This window comes from Nesoenas mayeri, assembly GCF_963082525.1.
Source record: "Nesoenas mayeri genome assembly, chromosome: 2".
Taxonomy (NCBI): domain Eukaryota; kingdom Metazoa; phylum Chordata; class Aves; order Columbiformes; family Columbidae; genus Nesoenas; species Nesoenas mayeri.
Window position 1 is genome coordinate 62,550,534 of NC_137543.1, and position 13,001 is coordinate 62,563,534.

Consider the following 13,001-nt stretch of genomic DNA (forward strand, 5'->3'; position numbering starts at 1 on the left):
TTTGTAATAGAACCTTTTTTTTTTTTTTTTTTTTGTTAAACACTATGAGCTTTTACCTTGTTCTTTCAAAATTAATAGGAAGTTGCTGGTGACTGGGGTATTTGCCGTCTGTACCCATGTGCTTGCCTTTTAATCACCGAACTTTTGTTTTGTACTTCACTATTAGTTAGTGATGCAAATGGAGGCTGAAATCCATGTGCCTGCTGAAGTCACTTCTCTAGGAGCCCCAGGCACCCTGGGCCTACAGTCTTTGTCATCCTGATCTCTGGTGCTCTCAATAATGCAGCAAGCCTTTGCTCCACCAAAGCGTCACCTGTCTAGGTGAGTCGTGCCATCCCCTATCTGAAGTGACAGCCATCTTTGAGTACCAGCATCTTAACTGACTTCTCTTTCATCATCCATGTTAGAGAAATAACATTTTCGACAAGGTGTTGGGTTTTTCTCCCCCTTTTCTTTATTCTTTCCCCAGCCCCCCTTCACCCCTTAGTTAGAGCACCTGATCAAAAAATTATTTCTGACAAAGATTTCCTGTTCCAAATTAAATGAGCTCAAGGAGACGGAGCATTTTCACGCAGAAAGAAAGTGAAACGTTGATGTTGGAAGTTAATGAATCTGGTAGCAGAGAGAACATTATTGAGACTGGATAATATGATCTAACAGCTTTCCCTCTTCTTATCCTCCCCGTAAAGAATGTATGGAAGTCAGTTATGTGGCATGATTCTAACATCTGTCCTACCCCATAATGGTAATTTGTATAAGTAATGGAAACAGGTTAAATACTTCCATTCTAATGTTGCCAGCAGGGATGAAAATGAACATTTCAATGAAATAATCTCGACAGAGCAGGGAGAGGAGGGGTGGATGGACTGATTCATCTCCAGCTCTCTTTGGTGATCCGAGCACTAATGAGAATGCTTGAATGTATAGTTTATCAGATAGAAGGGGAAGAGCAAGTAAATTTCTCAGATTAGAATCACCGTGAAAATATACCCGCGTGCAAGCTGCTTCGTTCTCCAATTGCCGGCGTTGGCTAATAATTCGCAGCGTTCGTTTTAAGGAGATAGGGGAGAGAAGAGGAGGTGAAGAATCTTTTTGTTGGTTTTTAATGGGATGCCTTTAAGGGTTATCATTCAACCTACTAGAACCACGGAGATTGTTCTTGTTACAGTACCTTATCTACTTTTCAGACCCATGGCACTAGAATTAGAGGGCAGGCAGTTCCAGTATTTTGTTCCCTTCCTCCCCCCCCCCTCCCCCTTTTGCTGCAATTAGAAATGAAAGACACAAACCACTGTAGTAAGGTTATTTGGTGGTCTGATCGTCTGTGCTGCTTCTCAGCCATTGTCATAGCTAAGCTATATTTTTCCACTGTAGTGACATTGTAATACAGACACACACACAGATTTGTAGCATCTGTGCCAGAATTTTGTATGAACATTTGTATATACTAATATAGAAAATTCACAAATCTTCCAGCAGGCATGTTAACCTCTCACAATGTGAGATTTTGTATTCTTTTGCAAAACTCTCGTGACTCTTGTCTTCTGAAAACATATCCGTGAATGCGTTGTGGGTTTTTTTGTGGTTTTGTTTTGTTTTGTTATTGTGTTTGTTGTTTTGGGTTTTTTTCCCTCTCATTTTTCTGCAGCGAAGGAAATGTGTGGCTATAGATTGTCTTTTCTAGTCATACTTTTTTGCCCAACATGTGAAATGTGTTCTTGTGTGCAGTGGAAGTCACCCCCAGCCTACAGTGCAGTTTGTGCAAGGTGACAGTGTGGGCTGTGAAAACTTCTGCAGCTGCTGTCTCCTGTTGGCTGGGTAAATATTAGAAGCTGTGGAAATGCATCTGTTGAAGAATGGTGAACATTCACATCGTGCCACTATTGTTCCGTCCCAGAGCAGGTCTTGATTTAGTGAAGAAGTTTAGACTTAAATCCATTTCTGTTTGTTGAAACTATGTAATATGTATTTTAGTGAAAATTACTTCAGTTTTCAATTGCTTTACTGAATTGTAGCATTCAGTACTTAGGTGTTTCTTCTGAATAAAATTATTTCTTTGAAGGATTTAAAATTTGATCTTGAAGAGTTTACTACATTTAATTTTGTAGACCATTAAAAACAAATACAATCGTTACTTTTTGTCCTTTTCAAAATAATGTATTCAATGCTGAATCCCTTTTTGAATGGGAAAGAATACCTCCGTAGAGACAGATTCCTTCAAAAGCACTGGTCCGAGGATACGGAAAGGTTTTATGTGAGAATATTTTTATTTTTAACTACATTCTTACATTTCGGATCTCTGTCTGCTTTTTCCAACAATGGCTCTGTATTTATAGTGTAAATATTCTCACTGAAGCAAACACAATGTGCTGTGCTACTCACATGTACAATATATAGCGTCTCATGTCCACTTAGATTAGAATGCGCAGCTTTTAACACTGCTCAAAGATGACAGTATATCTATGGGGAAGCACTGGCATCCAGAAGGCACATTTTATAAGCAAAAAATATTATCAAGACTTAATAAGAAGAAATACAGACTGCTTCCCCTAATTTTTAGTTGTCTGGAATGTGAAGCTTTTTCCCCTTTTTACACCGTGCATTTGCCTGACTCTGTGCATGCACGAACGAAAAGGAAAAGCTGACATCACATTTTGTAATTTCTGCTTTGAATATAGTTTTTGTTGAGAATCACTGGTTATATCTGTTCTTGGTTTTTCGTGTGTTTTCGGCACACATGTAAACCAGCAATGCCTTTGCAGATGCAGGAATATCTGGAGAACATTGCTGAGAGTTTCTCGGTCACAGAAAGAAACATTGTCAGAAATCTGTCTGTCAGTTGATCTACCTATTATAATTTAGAGGGAGAATCTCAACATCTCATGCTTTTATTTTATATAAAATAATATTACTTGTCTTTGCAAGTAATTATAATAGAAGTATTTTTGCTGTGTTTAAAATTCTGAAGCCTATTTATTTGTCAGATTTCTATGGGAATTTTAGTAAGACATACATGTTTTTAGAAATTAACATTCTTTATTTTGTATGCTTCTGAATTAGCTTTAACAGAAACCTTTTCAGTTAGAGAATTGCACTGACCTTGCAAAATACCATATGTTGAGTGTGCTGCTATTCATCTTATAAACATTAGTAGTCTTGAATGAAAAGGTATTGTGTGTATCCTATGGTAACTAAAGGAGTTAAACAAAATCTTTTTGCTTGCAGTGACAGAAATTAAACATTTCAGGTAAATTACTCTCTTTTTGGTTAAGAAGCATTATTTCTTTGTGATATTTCGTATGACTACTGTACAGACATGTGGGTGTGCACATCATGTAAATTCAGGGGATTTTTTAGAATCTGGTTTAAATTCTGAAATCACAGAAAATTATAGTCCTGGCCAGTCGTACATTCTTAACGCATATACTGCACTGTATGTTGGTAAGGGACTAAATTCAATACTGTAGTGGTCTCAGCAGAACCTAAGACTAGGAAAGTAAGTGAAAGATGGATATTTTACCCTGACACCCAAGTTTCTTTGCTTTGACAGTTTAACACTGACCTTTCACATAGTTTTAACGATCCTTGTGTGGATATCTCTTATTTTTACGGTAAAGCGCAAAAGTACAAGAATAGAGAAAACCTGCCGTCATAAACAAATAAAGCAAAACAAAAGATGGGGCAGTGGCTCAACCAGAGTTTCTGCTTAAGCAGATATTTAGATGGTTTTATATAGCAATTATAAAAATATATATTTATGCAATTTAGAATCAAGTAAAGAGATGTAAGCAGGATTCTTACAAAATTCTGCATCAACTATAGCAACATTCGGTATCTTACAACAGTTTCTTACATCTATTTATTAAAAATATTTGGATGTGAAAATTTGAGAAAATTGGCGTAGTTCCATGAAGGTTAGTAAGAAGATAGCTGTTCACAAAAGCTCAGAATGCAGGCCTCCTCCGTTTTTAGCTTTTACTTGGTGTGACTGTCGACTGTCTGCTGATTATTACTAAGATTTTTTTGTTGTCTATTTTTTTTAATATAAAAATGCCAGATGGTAACTGTCTGTTTTTATGCATTTTAGGCCTCAGAGTTTTTTTTTTATTTTTTTATTTAAAAGTAATTTCAGAAACAGAAACCATATTCTTCTATAACTGTTCTTTACTTTCCTGAAACTTAAAAATGTATCGCCTTTTGCTGTTAGAAATGACTGAAAACAGGTGTGTTTAATGAGAGAGCTAAGAGATCTTAGACTGTAGCTGTGGGAGTGAATTCTACTTGCATACCTCGAGTTCAGAATTACGGCAGAACTACCGTGCTCAAATACCTGCAGAGCGTTTCAACAGCAACATTACTGCAAGGCTGGGAAGCTGACTGACTTCTTAGTTCTTTCACTATTTCTGTATTTCTTTCTTCATTTTATGAACTAAATGCATTTTAAAGATTTTTTTTTTTTTCCTTATGGTTTTATGATGCTTTTCTGGCATCTTCCCGGCCTTTGGCTCCAGGATGATTTCTGTAGTAACTTCTATTGTGCTTAGTACTCACCAGTCCTTTTAAATATATTAGAAAAACAGCTGAGGCTGATGCACTGTAAGGAGCTGGGCCCTGCTTAACACTTTTTTAAAAAACAAAAGATCAAATTCTCTTCTGAAAAAATGTGATACTTAAAGGAAAGATGAAAGATGCAGTGGACATCTGAAGGTTCAGCGTTACTCCAGTGGTAGATGGACTATTTTTCTTCTTTGTCTCAAAACATCAGACTGAAGTAGTTAGGGGCTGCATTAAGACTGAATTGCAAAGGTGAAACAGAATGCAGTGCTGGCCATAATACTGTTACTTTTCCAAAAAAATAAAAAAAAAGTTTCAAGGAGTGTTCATATTACAATGAGATAAGGTTATTTCTATTTTTCAAAAAAGAAGTTTCAGAATATATTAACAATATGTACGAAAAGAAGCTCAACTTGTGCTTATGCTCTTCCCAATTGAAGACCTCACCTTTGTTAACATGATAATATGTATTTTCTTCATATCATATCTTCTGGCATTCTTTCAGTATCGTACCATGGAAGGGCATAGCCCACATTTCAGCATCCCTTGCTGCACAGTTCACCTGACAAGGAGGCATATTTTAATTTGATTACTGAACATTGTTTGCAATCCATGTTTTCTACCTTGACATGCTCATAAATGATGTACATTCCATTATTGTTGTGATTTTTTTAAGCTTCTTTTACAAAACTAGGGGAAAATGTGTATGAGTATGTTTTCTGCTTTACAATGAAAGTGTACATTTATCACTTAGGTACATGTAAGCCACTTCTGTGAATTGGGCCCTTGGAGTAAATATGTTTTGATGTAATGGCCATCTGCTCATGAATATCACATTTGCTACTTTAAAAAATAGTTTGATATAGATAAACACATAGTTTGGTAAGATTGCATAGTTTCACCAGGTGGCAATACAATAGTAAAGTTAGATCTTTACCATAAGGCAGTAATCGAGCTGGGATGGAGGTCTCAAGTTTTTTTGTTTGTTGCTTTTAAAAATTAATCTCTAACGTTTCCTTTTAGTTGCTGACTGCTGTTTTCAAAATGATAAATGCAGGACCCAGATCAAAGGGATATCCTAGCCATTTTGGAAACCAATCATAGCCTTGCTTCTCTTTTCACCTTGTGAAAATGAAAGCTGTTCTGCTCTGAGAGGGAACCAGTACAGCCAGGCACTGGGAGACCCTGGAACAGCTGACCTGACACGCTCGCCCCATATGGCTCCATTAGAGTCAGGTGTCAGTGACACAGAAATGGCACTTGAAGCTGTAGCTTAAAGCCAGTTTGCCAGCAGAGACAGCCCTGACGAGATGGAGTTGGTCAAGCCAGTGGTTCTGAGTGCCCAGGCCTGAGTGGTGAAGGTCAGCTGCAACGTGTTGCGCATATGTAGTGCAGCATATATAACTCAGTGCTGGGCTATTTTGTAAGCTGGTAAAAACTGGTTTAGTAGGCTCTTTGTGGGATTTTGGTTTTGATATTATGGTATCTGCTGTGGTCCTGGCACGTATTTTACTGCTGAAGTCAAAGTTTATTCTTAGATAGTAATGATAACAAACTAACCAGGACAGACTGTGTGGATTTATAGTTAGAGAGTGTGTGAGTGATGGTGAGTTTGGTTTCTGGATGTATCTTCAAAATTTGTCTTTATGGTTACTGCTTTTAGTACAGAAGACAGCAATGATGTAAAATGTGTGTGTTCAATAACTTTGTCTTGTTTTCGCCCCCCTCTCCCCTCCTGTATTTTAGCATATGTTCCTGAGGAGGAATTGAAAGCAGCAGAAATAGATGAAGACAGCGTGGAAGATGATGGGCTGTCTCTGGACATCCAGGAGAATGAGTATTTGTGCAATGAAGAAGCGGAGATCAAAGAAGCTCAAAGCTACCAGAACTCCCCAGTCAGCACTGCAACTAATCAGGATGCAGGCTATGGTTCGCCGTTTAGTGAGAACAGCGATCAGCTGGCCCATTTCAAAAGCACTTCCTCTAAAGAAGAGAAAGAGGATCCTCAGTGCACAGACAATGTTTCCTATCCACAGGACAGCTTGGCACAAATAAAAGCTGTGTATGCAAATTTACTTTCAGAGACTTGCTGGTCCAGTTTAGCTTTGGACTTAAAGAAATCCAATCCAACCACCAGCAACAATGGAATCAGCCAGAACGAAAACACCACCAGTACTGACACCAATGCCAATTCCCAGAGTACTAGTACCTCCAGTACCAACACTAGTACCAGTACAACTACCAGTAATACCAGTAACAGTAATAGTAACAGTGGTGGTTCAGGTTATGACTGGCACCAAGCTGCATTAGCCAAAACTTTGCAGCAGACCTCATCATATGGACTTCTCCCAGAGCCCAGTCTTTTCAGCACAGTACAGCTTTACCGGCAAAACAATAAACTTTATGGGTCGGTGTTCACCGGTGCTAGCAAGTTCCGATGCAAAGACTGCAGTGCAGCCTATGATACACTGGTGGAGCTAACAGTGCACATGAATGAAACTGGACATTACCGTGATGACAACAGAGATAAAGAAGCTGATAAGACCAAACGGTGGTCAAAGCCTAGAAAACGATCACTTATGGAAATGGAAGGCAAAGAGGATGCCCAAAAAGTGCTGAAGTGCATGTACTGTGGGCATTCATTTGAGTCTTTGCAAGACCTCAGCGTCCATATGATAAAAACAAAGCATTACCAGAAAGTGCCTCTGAAGGAGCCAGTACCAGCCATCACTAAACTGGTTCCTTCTACCAAAAAGCGAGCACTTCAGGACTTAGCTTCACCTTGTTCACCTGAGCCAACAGGGATCACTGCAGAAGCTTCACTGGGTGAGTCTGCAAAGGATCAGAAAACTGCCAACCCCTATGTGACTCCAAACAACCGCTATGGCTATCAAAATGGTGCTAGCTACACTTGGCAGTTTGAAGCACGCAAAGCCCAAATACTGAAGTGCATGGAATGTGGCAGTTCCCATGACACTTTGCAGCAGCTCACTGCTCACATGATGGTCACTGGTCATTTCTTGAAGGTGACCAATTCTGCTTCCAAAAAAGGCAAACAGCTAGTTTTGGACCCTGTGGTGGAGGAGAAGATACAGTCTATACCTCTTCCACCCACCACCCACACAAGGCTACCAGCCTCCAACATCAAAAAGCAGCCCGATTCCCCAGCAGGCTCCACAAACTTGGAGGAAAAGAAAGACCTAGAGAAGGAAAAGGTGTTGGTCGGTGAAACCGAGAAAAAGATTAAAGAAGAAAATGAGGACTCTACAGAGAAATTTGAGGCAACGACTTTGTATCAGTACCTCAGAGAGGAGGACCTAGATGATAGTCCCAAAGGCGGAATAGACATATTGAAATCCCTGGAGAACACAGTGACAACAGCTATCAGCAAAGCTCAGAATGGAGCACCTTCCTGGGGAGGTTATCCCAGTATTCATGCAGCTTACCAGCTGCCAGGAACAGTCAAACCCCTTCAGCCTGCAGTGCAGAGTGTTCAAATTCAGCCGTCTTACGCGAGCAGTGTAAAATCACTGTCGTCAGAACACAATGCGCTCATTCATTCCCCAGGCAATCTCACACCACCACCTCACAAGAGTAATGTATCTGCTATGGAAGAACTAGTGGAGAAAGTTACAGGTAAGATCGTGAAGAAGGAAGAAAAGCCTTTGGAGAAAGAGAAGAGTTCTCCAGTCAAACCCATGTCACCTGCCGCTAAAGAAAACAAGGACTTCCCAAAAGCAGAAGAAGTAAGTAACAAACAGCAGCAGAAGAAGAGCTCTGAGACAGATGTTCAGAAGGTCAAAAAGGATAGTCCAGCAGAAGCACATACTCCAAATGGTACTGAGCCACTTAAAACAAAGGTTGCAAATGGCTGTAACAATTTAGGAATCATCACAGATCATTCACCTGAGCCATCCTTCATTAATCCGTTGAGTGCTTTACAGTCCATTATGAATACCCACTTAGGCAAAATTTCTAAGCCGGTAAGCCCCTCTCTGGACCCTTTGGCCATGCTGTACAAAATTAGCAACAGCATGTTGGACAAACCCATTTACCCAACCACTCCGGTCAAGCAGGCTGATGCTATTGACCGATATTACTATGAGAACAGTGATCAGCCCATTGATTTAACCAAGTCCAAAACTAAACCTCTCGTTTCCAGTGTGGCTGACTCTGCCTCGTCCCCGCTAAGGGAGAGCGCCCTGCTGGATATTTCCGACATGGTGAAGAACCTCACAGGACGTTTGACGCCCAAGTCTTCAACGCCGTCTACCGTGTCAGAGAAATCTGATGCTGACGGGAGCAGTTTTGAGGAAGCTCTGGATGAACTGTCGCCAGTACACAAGAGGAAGGGCAGACAGTCCAACTGGAACCCTCAGCATCTTCTGATCCTTCAAGCCCAGTTTGCTTCCAGTTTGAGGGAGACCCCAGAAGGCAAATACATTATGTCGGACCTAGGTCCACAAGAGCGGGTACACATCTCTAAGTTTACTGGTCTTTCCATGACCACAATTAGCCACTGGCTGGCCAATGTGAAGTATCAGTTAAGGAGGACAGGTGGAACTAAATTTTTAAAGAACTTGGACACAGGACATCCTGTTTTCTTTTGCAATGATTGTGCCTCTCAGTTCAGGACTGCTTCTACATACATAAGTCACTTAGAGACGCACCTAGGGTTTAGTTTGAAGGATCTGTCAAAGTTGCCACTTAATCAGATTCAAGAACAGCAGAATGTTTCAAAAGTCCTCACAAACAAGACTTTGGGCTCACTTGGAATTGCCGAGGAGGACTTAGGCTCCACATTCCAATGTAAGCTCTGTAACCGAACTTTTGCAAGCAAGCATGCAGTCAAACTGCACCTTAGTAAAACACATGGCAAGTCCCCAGAGGACCATCTGATCTATGTAACTGAGTTAGAAAAACAATAGCGTCCAGGTAAGCAGCCAGGTATGCAAGTGACCACAGGAACATTGCACTAAACTTCTTCATAGTACTGCACTAGGCCTGACCTGAGCCTCTGAAATCAGTCTTACTTTTGTTGCTGAACTGCCTATCTGGACCTTGGTTTTTCTTACACTTATTTTGTAGTTATATTTATATGCTCTTTGTCTGATCTGTGCATGGTTATTTTTTGTTTCTGTTTTTATTTTTTTGTGAGTCAAAGTCTGACCTTTATTTTCAACATCTGTCCTTGATGTTAAGCTATCTTTTGTAGAATATAGTGGGAGACACTATTGAGAGACATTAATTTAGCCGTAAAGAAAGACACAAAGAACAATGATAAAGAGACATCCTAAAATTACAAAGTTGCCATGACAATAAAGGTCACAGAACCTGGTAGTGTCAAGTTTTAACCCTCTGAGAACTGTAATAGCATTTCTGTGCCTTTCCCAGTGACTAAATAACTTAACAAGGAAAAACAAAACAAAGGCTTAAAGGCATTTTATTCAAATAAAAGCTGTGTCGGAAGCAGAACTTATTTTTTTTTAAATGAATGAGCTTCTTTTTTTTTGTTTTAATGCAGAACTGGTTTGTGAAGAAATTGTGCATGCAGTCCTTGGAAGAAGGAGAGCTGTGTAGTATTCAAGGGGTTAGGAAGCCACAACTGTATAAGTTAAATAATAATTTAAAAAAATAGCAAACCAAGTTGCCACTATGCCCAAACCCTCTGGATGCTGAGAATTGCCACTTTATGGCAAAAAAAAAAAAAGTATGCAAGCTGTTATTTAAAACAAGTGTAAAAATGTTATTTTCTTTCCTTTATTTTTTTTTTTTTCCTGTAAAATACTGCAGTTTATAGTTATTTACAAATGTTAAGCTTTGGTACAAGCTGACCTTTCTATAGTGTGCTGCATTGGTAAATGAAAACAAAAAAAATGGGGCAAATGTTGGATTCTGTTCCTTGTAAATTGCCAGCATCAGCTTAAAAAATACATGTTACATATCGTACCATTTTAAACTGTTCAACTTTCTTTGTACCTTCTGGCTGTATGCTTTCTCTTTTAACTTTTTATATTGTCATTTTATATTCGATTTCTGTGTATATAATGTAAAACCACACTTTTTCAATAAAATTTAGTTCCTGCAGCTTGATATAAATAGAGGAATTTTACTGGCACCTGCATCTTTCCAGATGCATGTACTTAAAGGAACTATCTGATAAAAAAAATAAATAAATAAAAATAAAGCAAGCAATGCACTATGAATTATACATTTTGATGTTTTATCATTAATATTGTACAGTACATTTTGGTTCACACAATTAAATCCACTGTTTTCTCAAGTGTAAAATAAACCCACATGCAGTTCTTGATTTACATACATTGTCATGTCGTCATTATATTGCCTTTGAGGTGTTATTCCAGCAGTAAGAGGCATCGTTTATATAATCAACCAGCAAAAATCTGTTGGAAATCATCTCTCGTGATCTGTATGCTGACGTGTTTCATTCAAAGCTGTAATACCAATAACGTCTCAAACGAGATTTGCCATAGGTACGTACTGTGAAAGGTACAGAAGCAGCGGGGCGCCGTCAATTAGCGACGGGCGTTCTGCTCATCAGCGAAGTACAAGAAGGGCTGCAAAGGTTTTGGCCAAGTTAATTTTCCTCTGCTGTGTGTGACCGTACCCGTAGCCACTTTCTGTGTGCGTTCACTCCCTTCCTTCGCAGGCAAAACACCTTTTGATTTCAGCAGTGCCATAGAGGCTGCAGTTTCTGCCCCTCTAGTCTGTTGAATGCTGCGGTACTCGCCTCTCCGGCAGCGCTGAAGACCTCTGAGGCTTTGACACCAGTTTTTACTTACAGTACAAGAAGGCAGACCTGTGTTTCTCTGTACTTTTTAAATATTGCATTTTGAGGTAAGCTGAGCGCTATCATATCAGGTGTTTCCCTTAATCTTTATTTCTGTTCTGTTGAATGCAGATGTCATTTAGAATGTAAAAGAGAGCTGTCAGAGCCTTCACTACTCTATCTCCTGAGTGCTTTGACAGTTACAGTGTATGAAAGCCTGGGATCTGCTATCCGTTACACTTTTTGGAGGGGCTGTTAAATATGAGGACCTAGAGGGGTTTGCTTTCACATGGTATTAGTGATACTATTGTGTTATATATACTTGTGTGTATATATGTATATTTCTGTTCCTTCCTTTCAAGTCTTCTGAACGCAATTTAAATGTAAGATCTTTCCTTCAAATACAGCACAGTTCTACATTTAATCTTTAGTTACAACCCCAGAAATACCCATGCATTGTTCAGTTTTCTGCAAGAGCCTGGTAGGTCCAGGTCAGCTACATTTACATAGTATTTCCAAGCAGTGCAGGAAAGTGCCGTGAGGTTTTTTTTAAAACATCCCTTACTTTGTTCACTGCTAACTACCTCTGTCCTTCAGGGGATCTAGCCATTTAGACATTTCAGTTCAATTACTGGATGATTGTGTACTTTGGGCCCAAGGGGTGGTGAGGAAGAATAACAGTCAGGCCTACGGCTGTAATACAGAGTCTTTAAATAATAACCCTTTGAAGTTTTGTTTACTTTACCACGGGCCTGCAAACATGTGATTATAGAATATGCTGTATTACATTGCAGTAGTGGGTGAAAAGGTTGAAAGGGAGAAATAATAGCTCTAAAGTGGGTTTGAATCTAATGTAAAGCCATTAAAACTCATTTTGAAACACAGCATGTAAAGTGAGTTCTCAACACCAGGTGACTCCCTCGAGAGGTGTTTATGACATTGCTAAATCCGTTCAGTTCTGATAGCTTCAGAATTGGACAATCACTCATCATCTCTGCCAGTGTCTGAAGAAAGTCCATTTAGAATAAACTAGCAGCTTTACCTGGCGACTGTGCTGATGTAACACTTTCTGAGACTGAAATATGAAGTAGATGAAAATTTGAGGGCTCTAGTGTTTCACTTGCTTAACAAAATGAAGCACAGTCGTAGTATGATCTTTATTCTTTGAGTTTTTGCCACTTTTGTTTGAATATCGTATTTCTGAAAAATGTCCTTAAAAAAATTGCACAGTTTGAATCAGAGTTACTGGATTCCCCAAAATTGGTTTGCAGGTTTATTTCTTCTTTACTTCAGTAAGATTTCAACAAAGTTTGTGCTAGTCTATTAGTAGCTACTAAAACTGCATCATGGAAGAGACCATGTAGCCTTTCAGGACTGGTCTTTGAGAAAAGAGATGGGAGCCTTAAAACCAGTAGTAGTCTCTGTCAGCCTGCAAATCTATTTTGTGACATATTCAAAATCTGTTGTATCTGATTCTTTTCAGAGACGGACAGAGCTACTTTTTTCAGCATTACATTGCTGGTGTTGCCATGTTTGCTTATATCTGTCCTCAGAGGGGAGGATCTTGGTTTGTCCATTTCACAAGTTTGATTTCTGCTTCTGTGCACTTTTCTGTATTGCTCTTTGGAAGCTGATGCAAACCACTGCAAATCTGAGA

The 13,001-nt window shown here is 39.3% G+C and overlaps 1 protein-coding gene across 1 annotated transcript in view; it reads left to right on the top strand.

Annotated features, from left to right (window-relative positions):
* TSHZ1 (teashirt zinc finger homeobox 1) overlaps positions 1-10,386 on the top strand; it is a gene marked incomplete at its 5' end in the record, with an annotated part of 52,916 nt that extends 42,530 nt beyond the window's left edge. Inside the window, one exon of the mRNA XM_080340351.1 lies at positions 6,301-10,386. Coding sequence (XP_080196477.1) covers positions 6,301-9,482 — 3,182 coding nt within the window. The 3' untranslated portion in view covers positions 9,483-10,386. The remainder of the gene's footprint in view (positions 1-6,300) is intronic.
* Between the last annotated feature and the right edge of the window lie 2,615 nt (positions 10,387-13,001).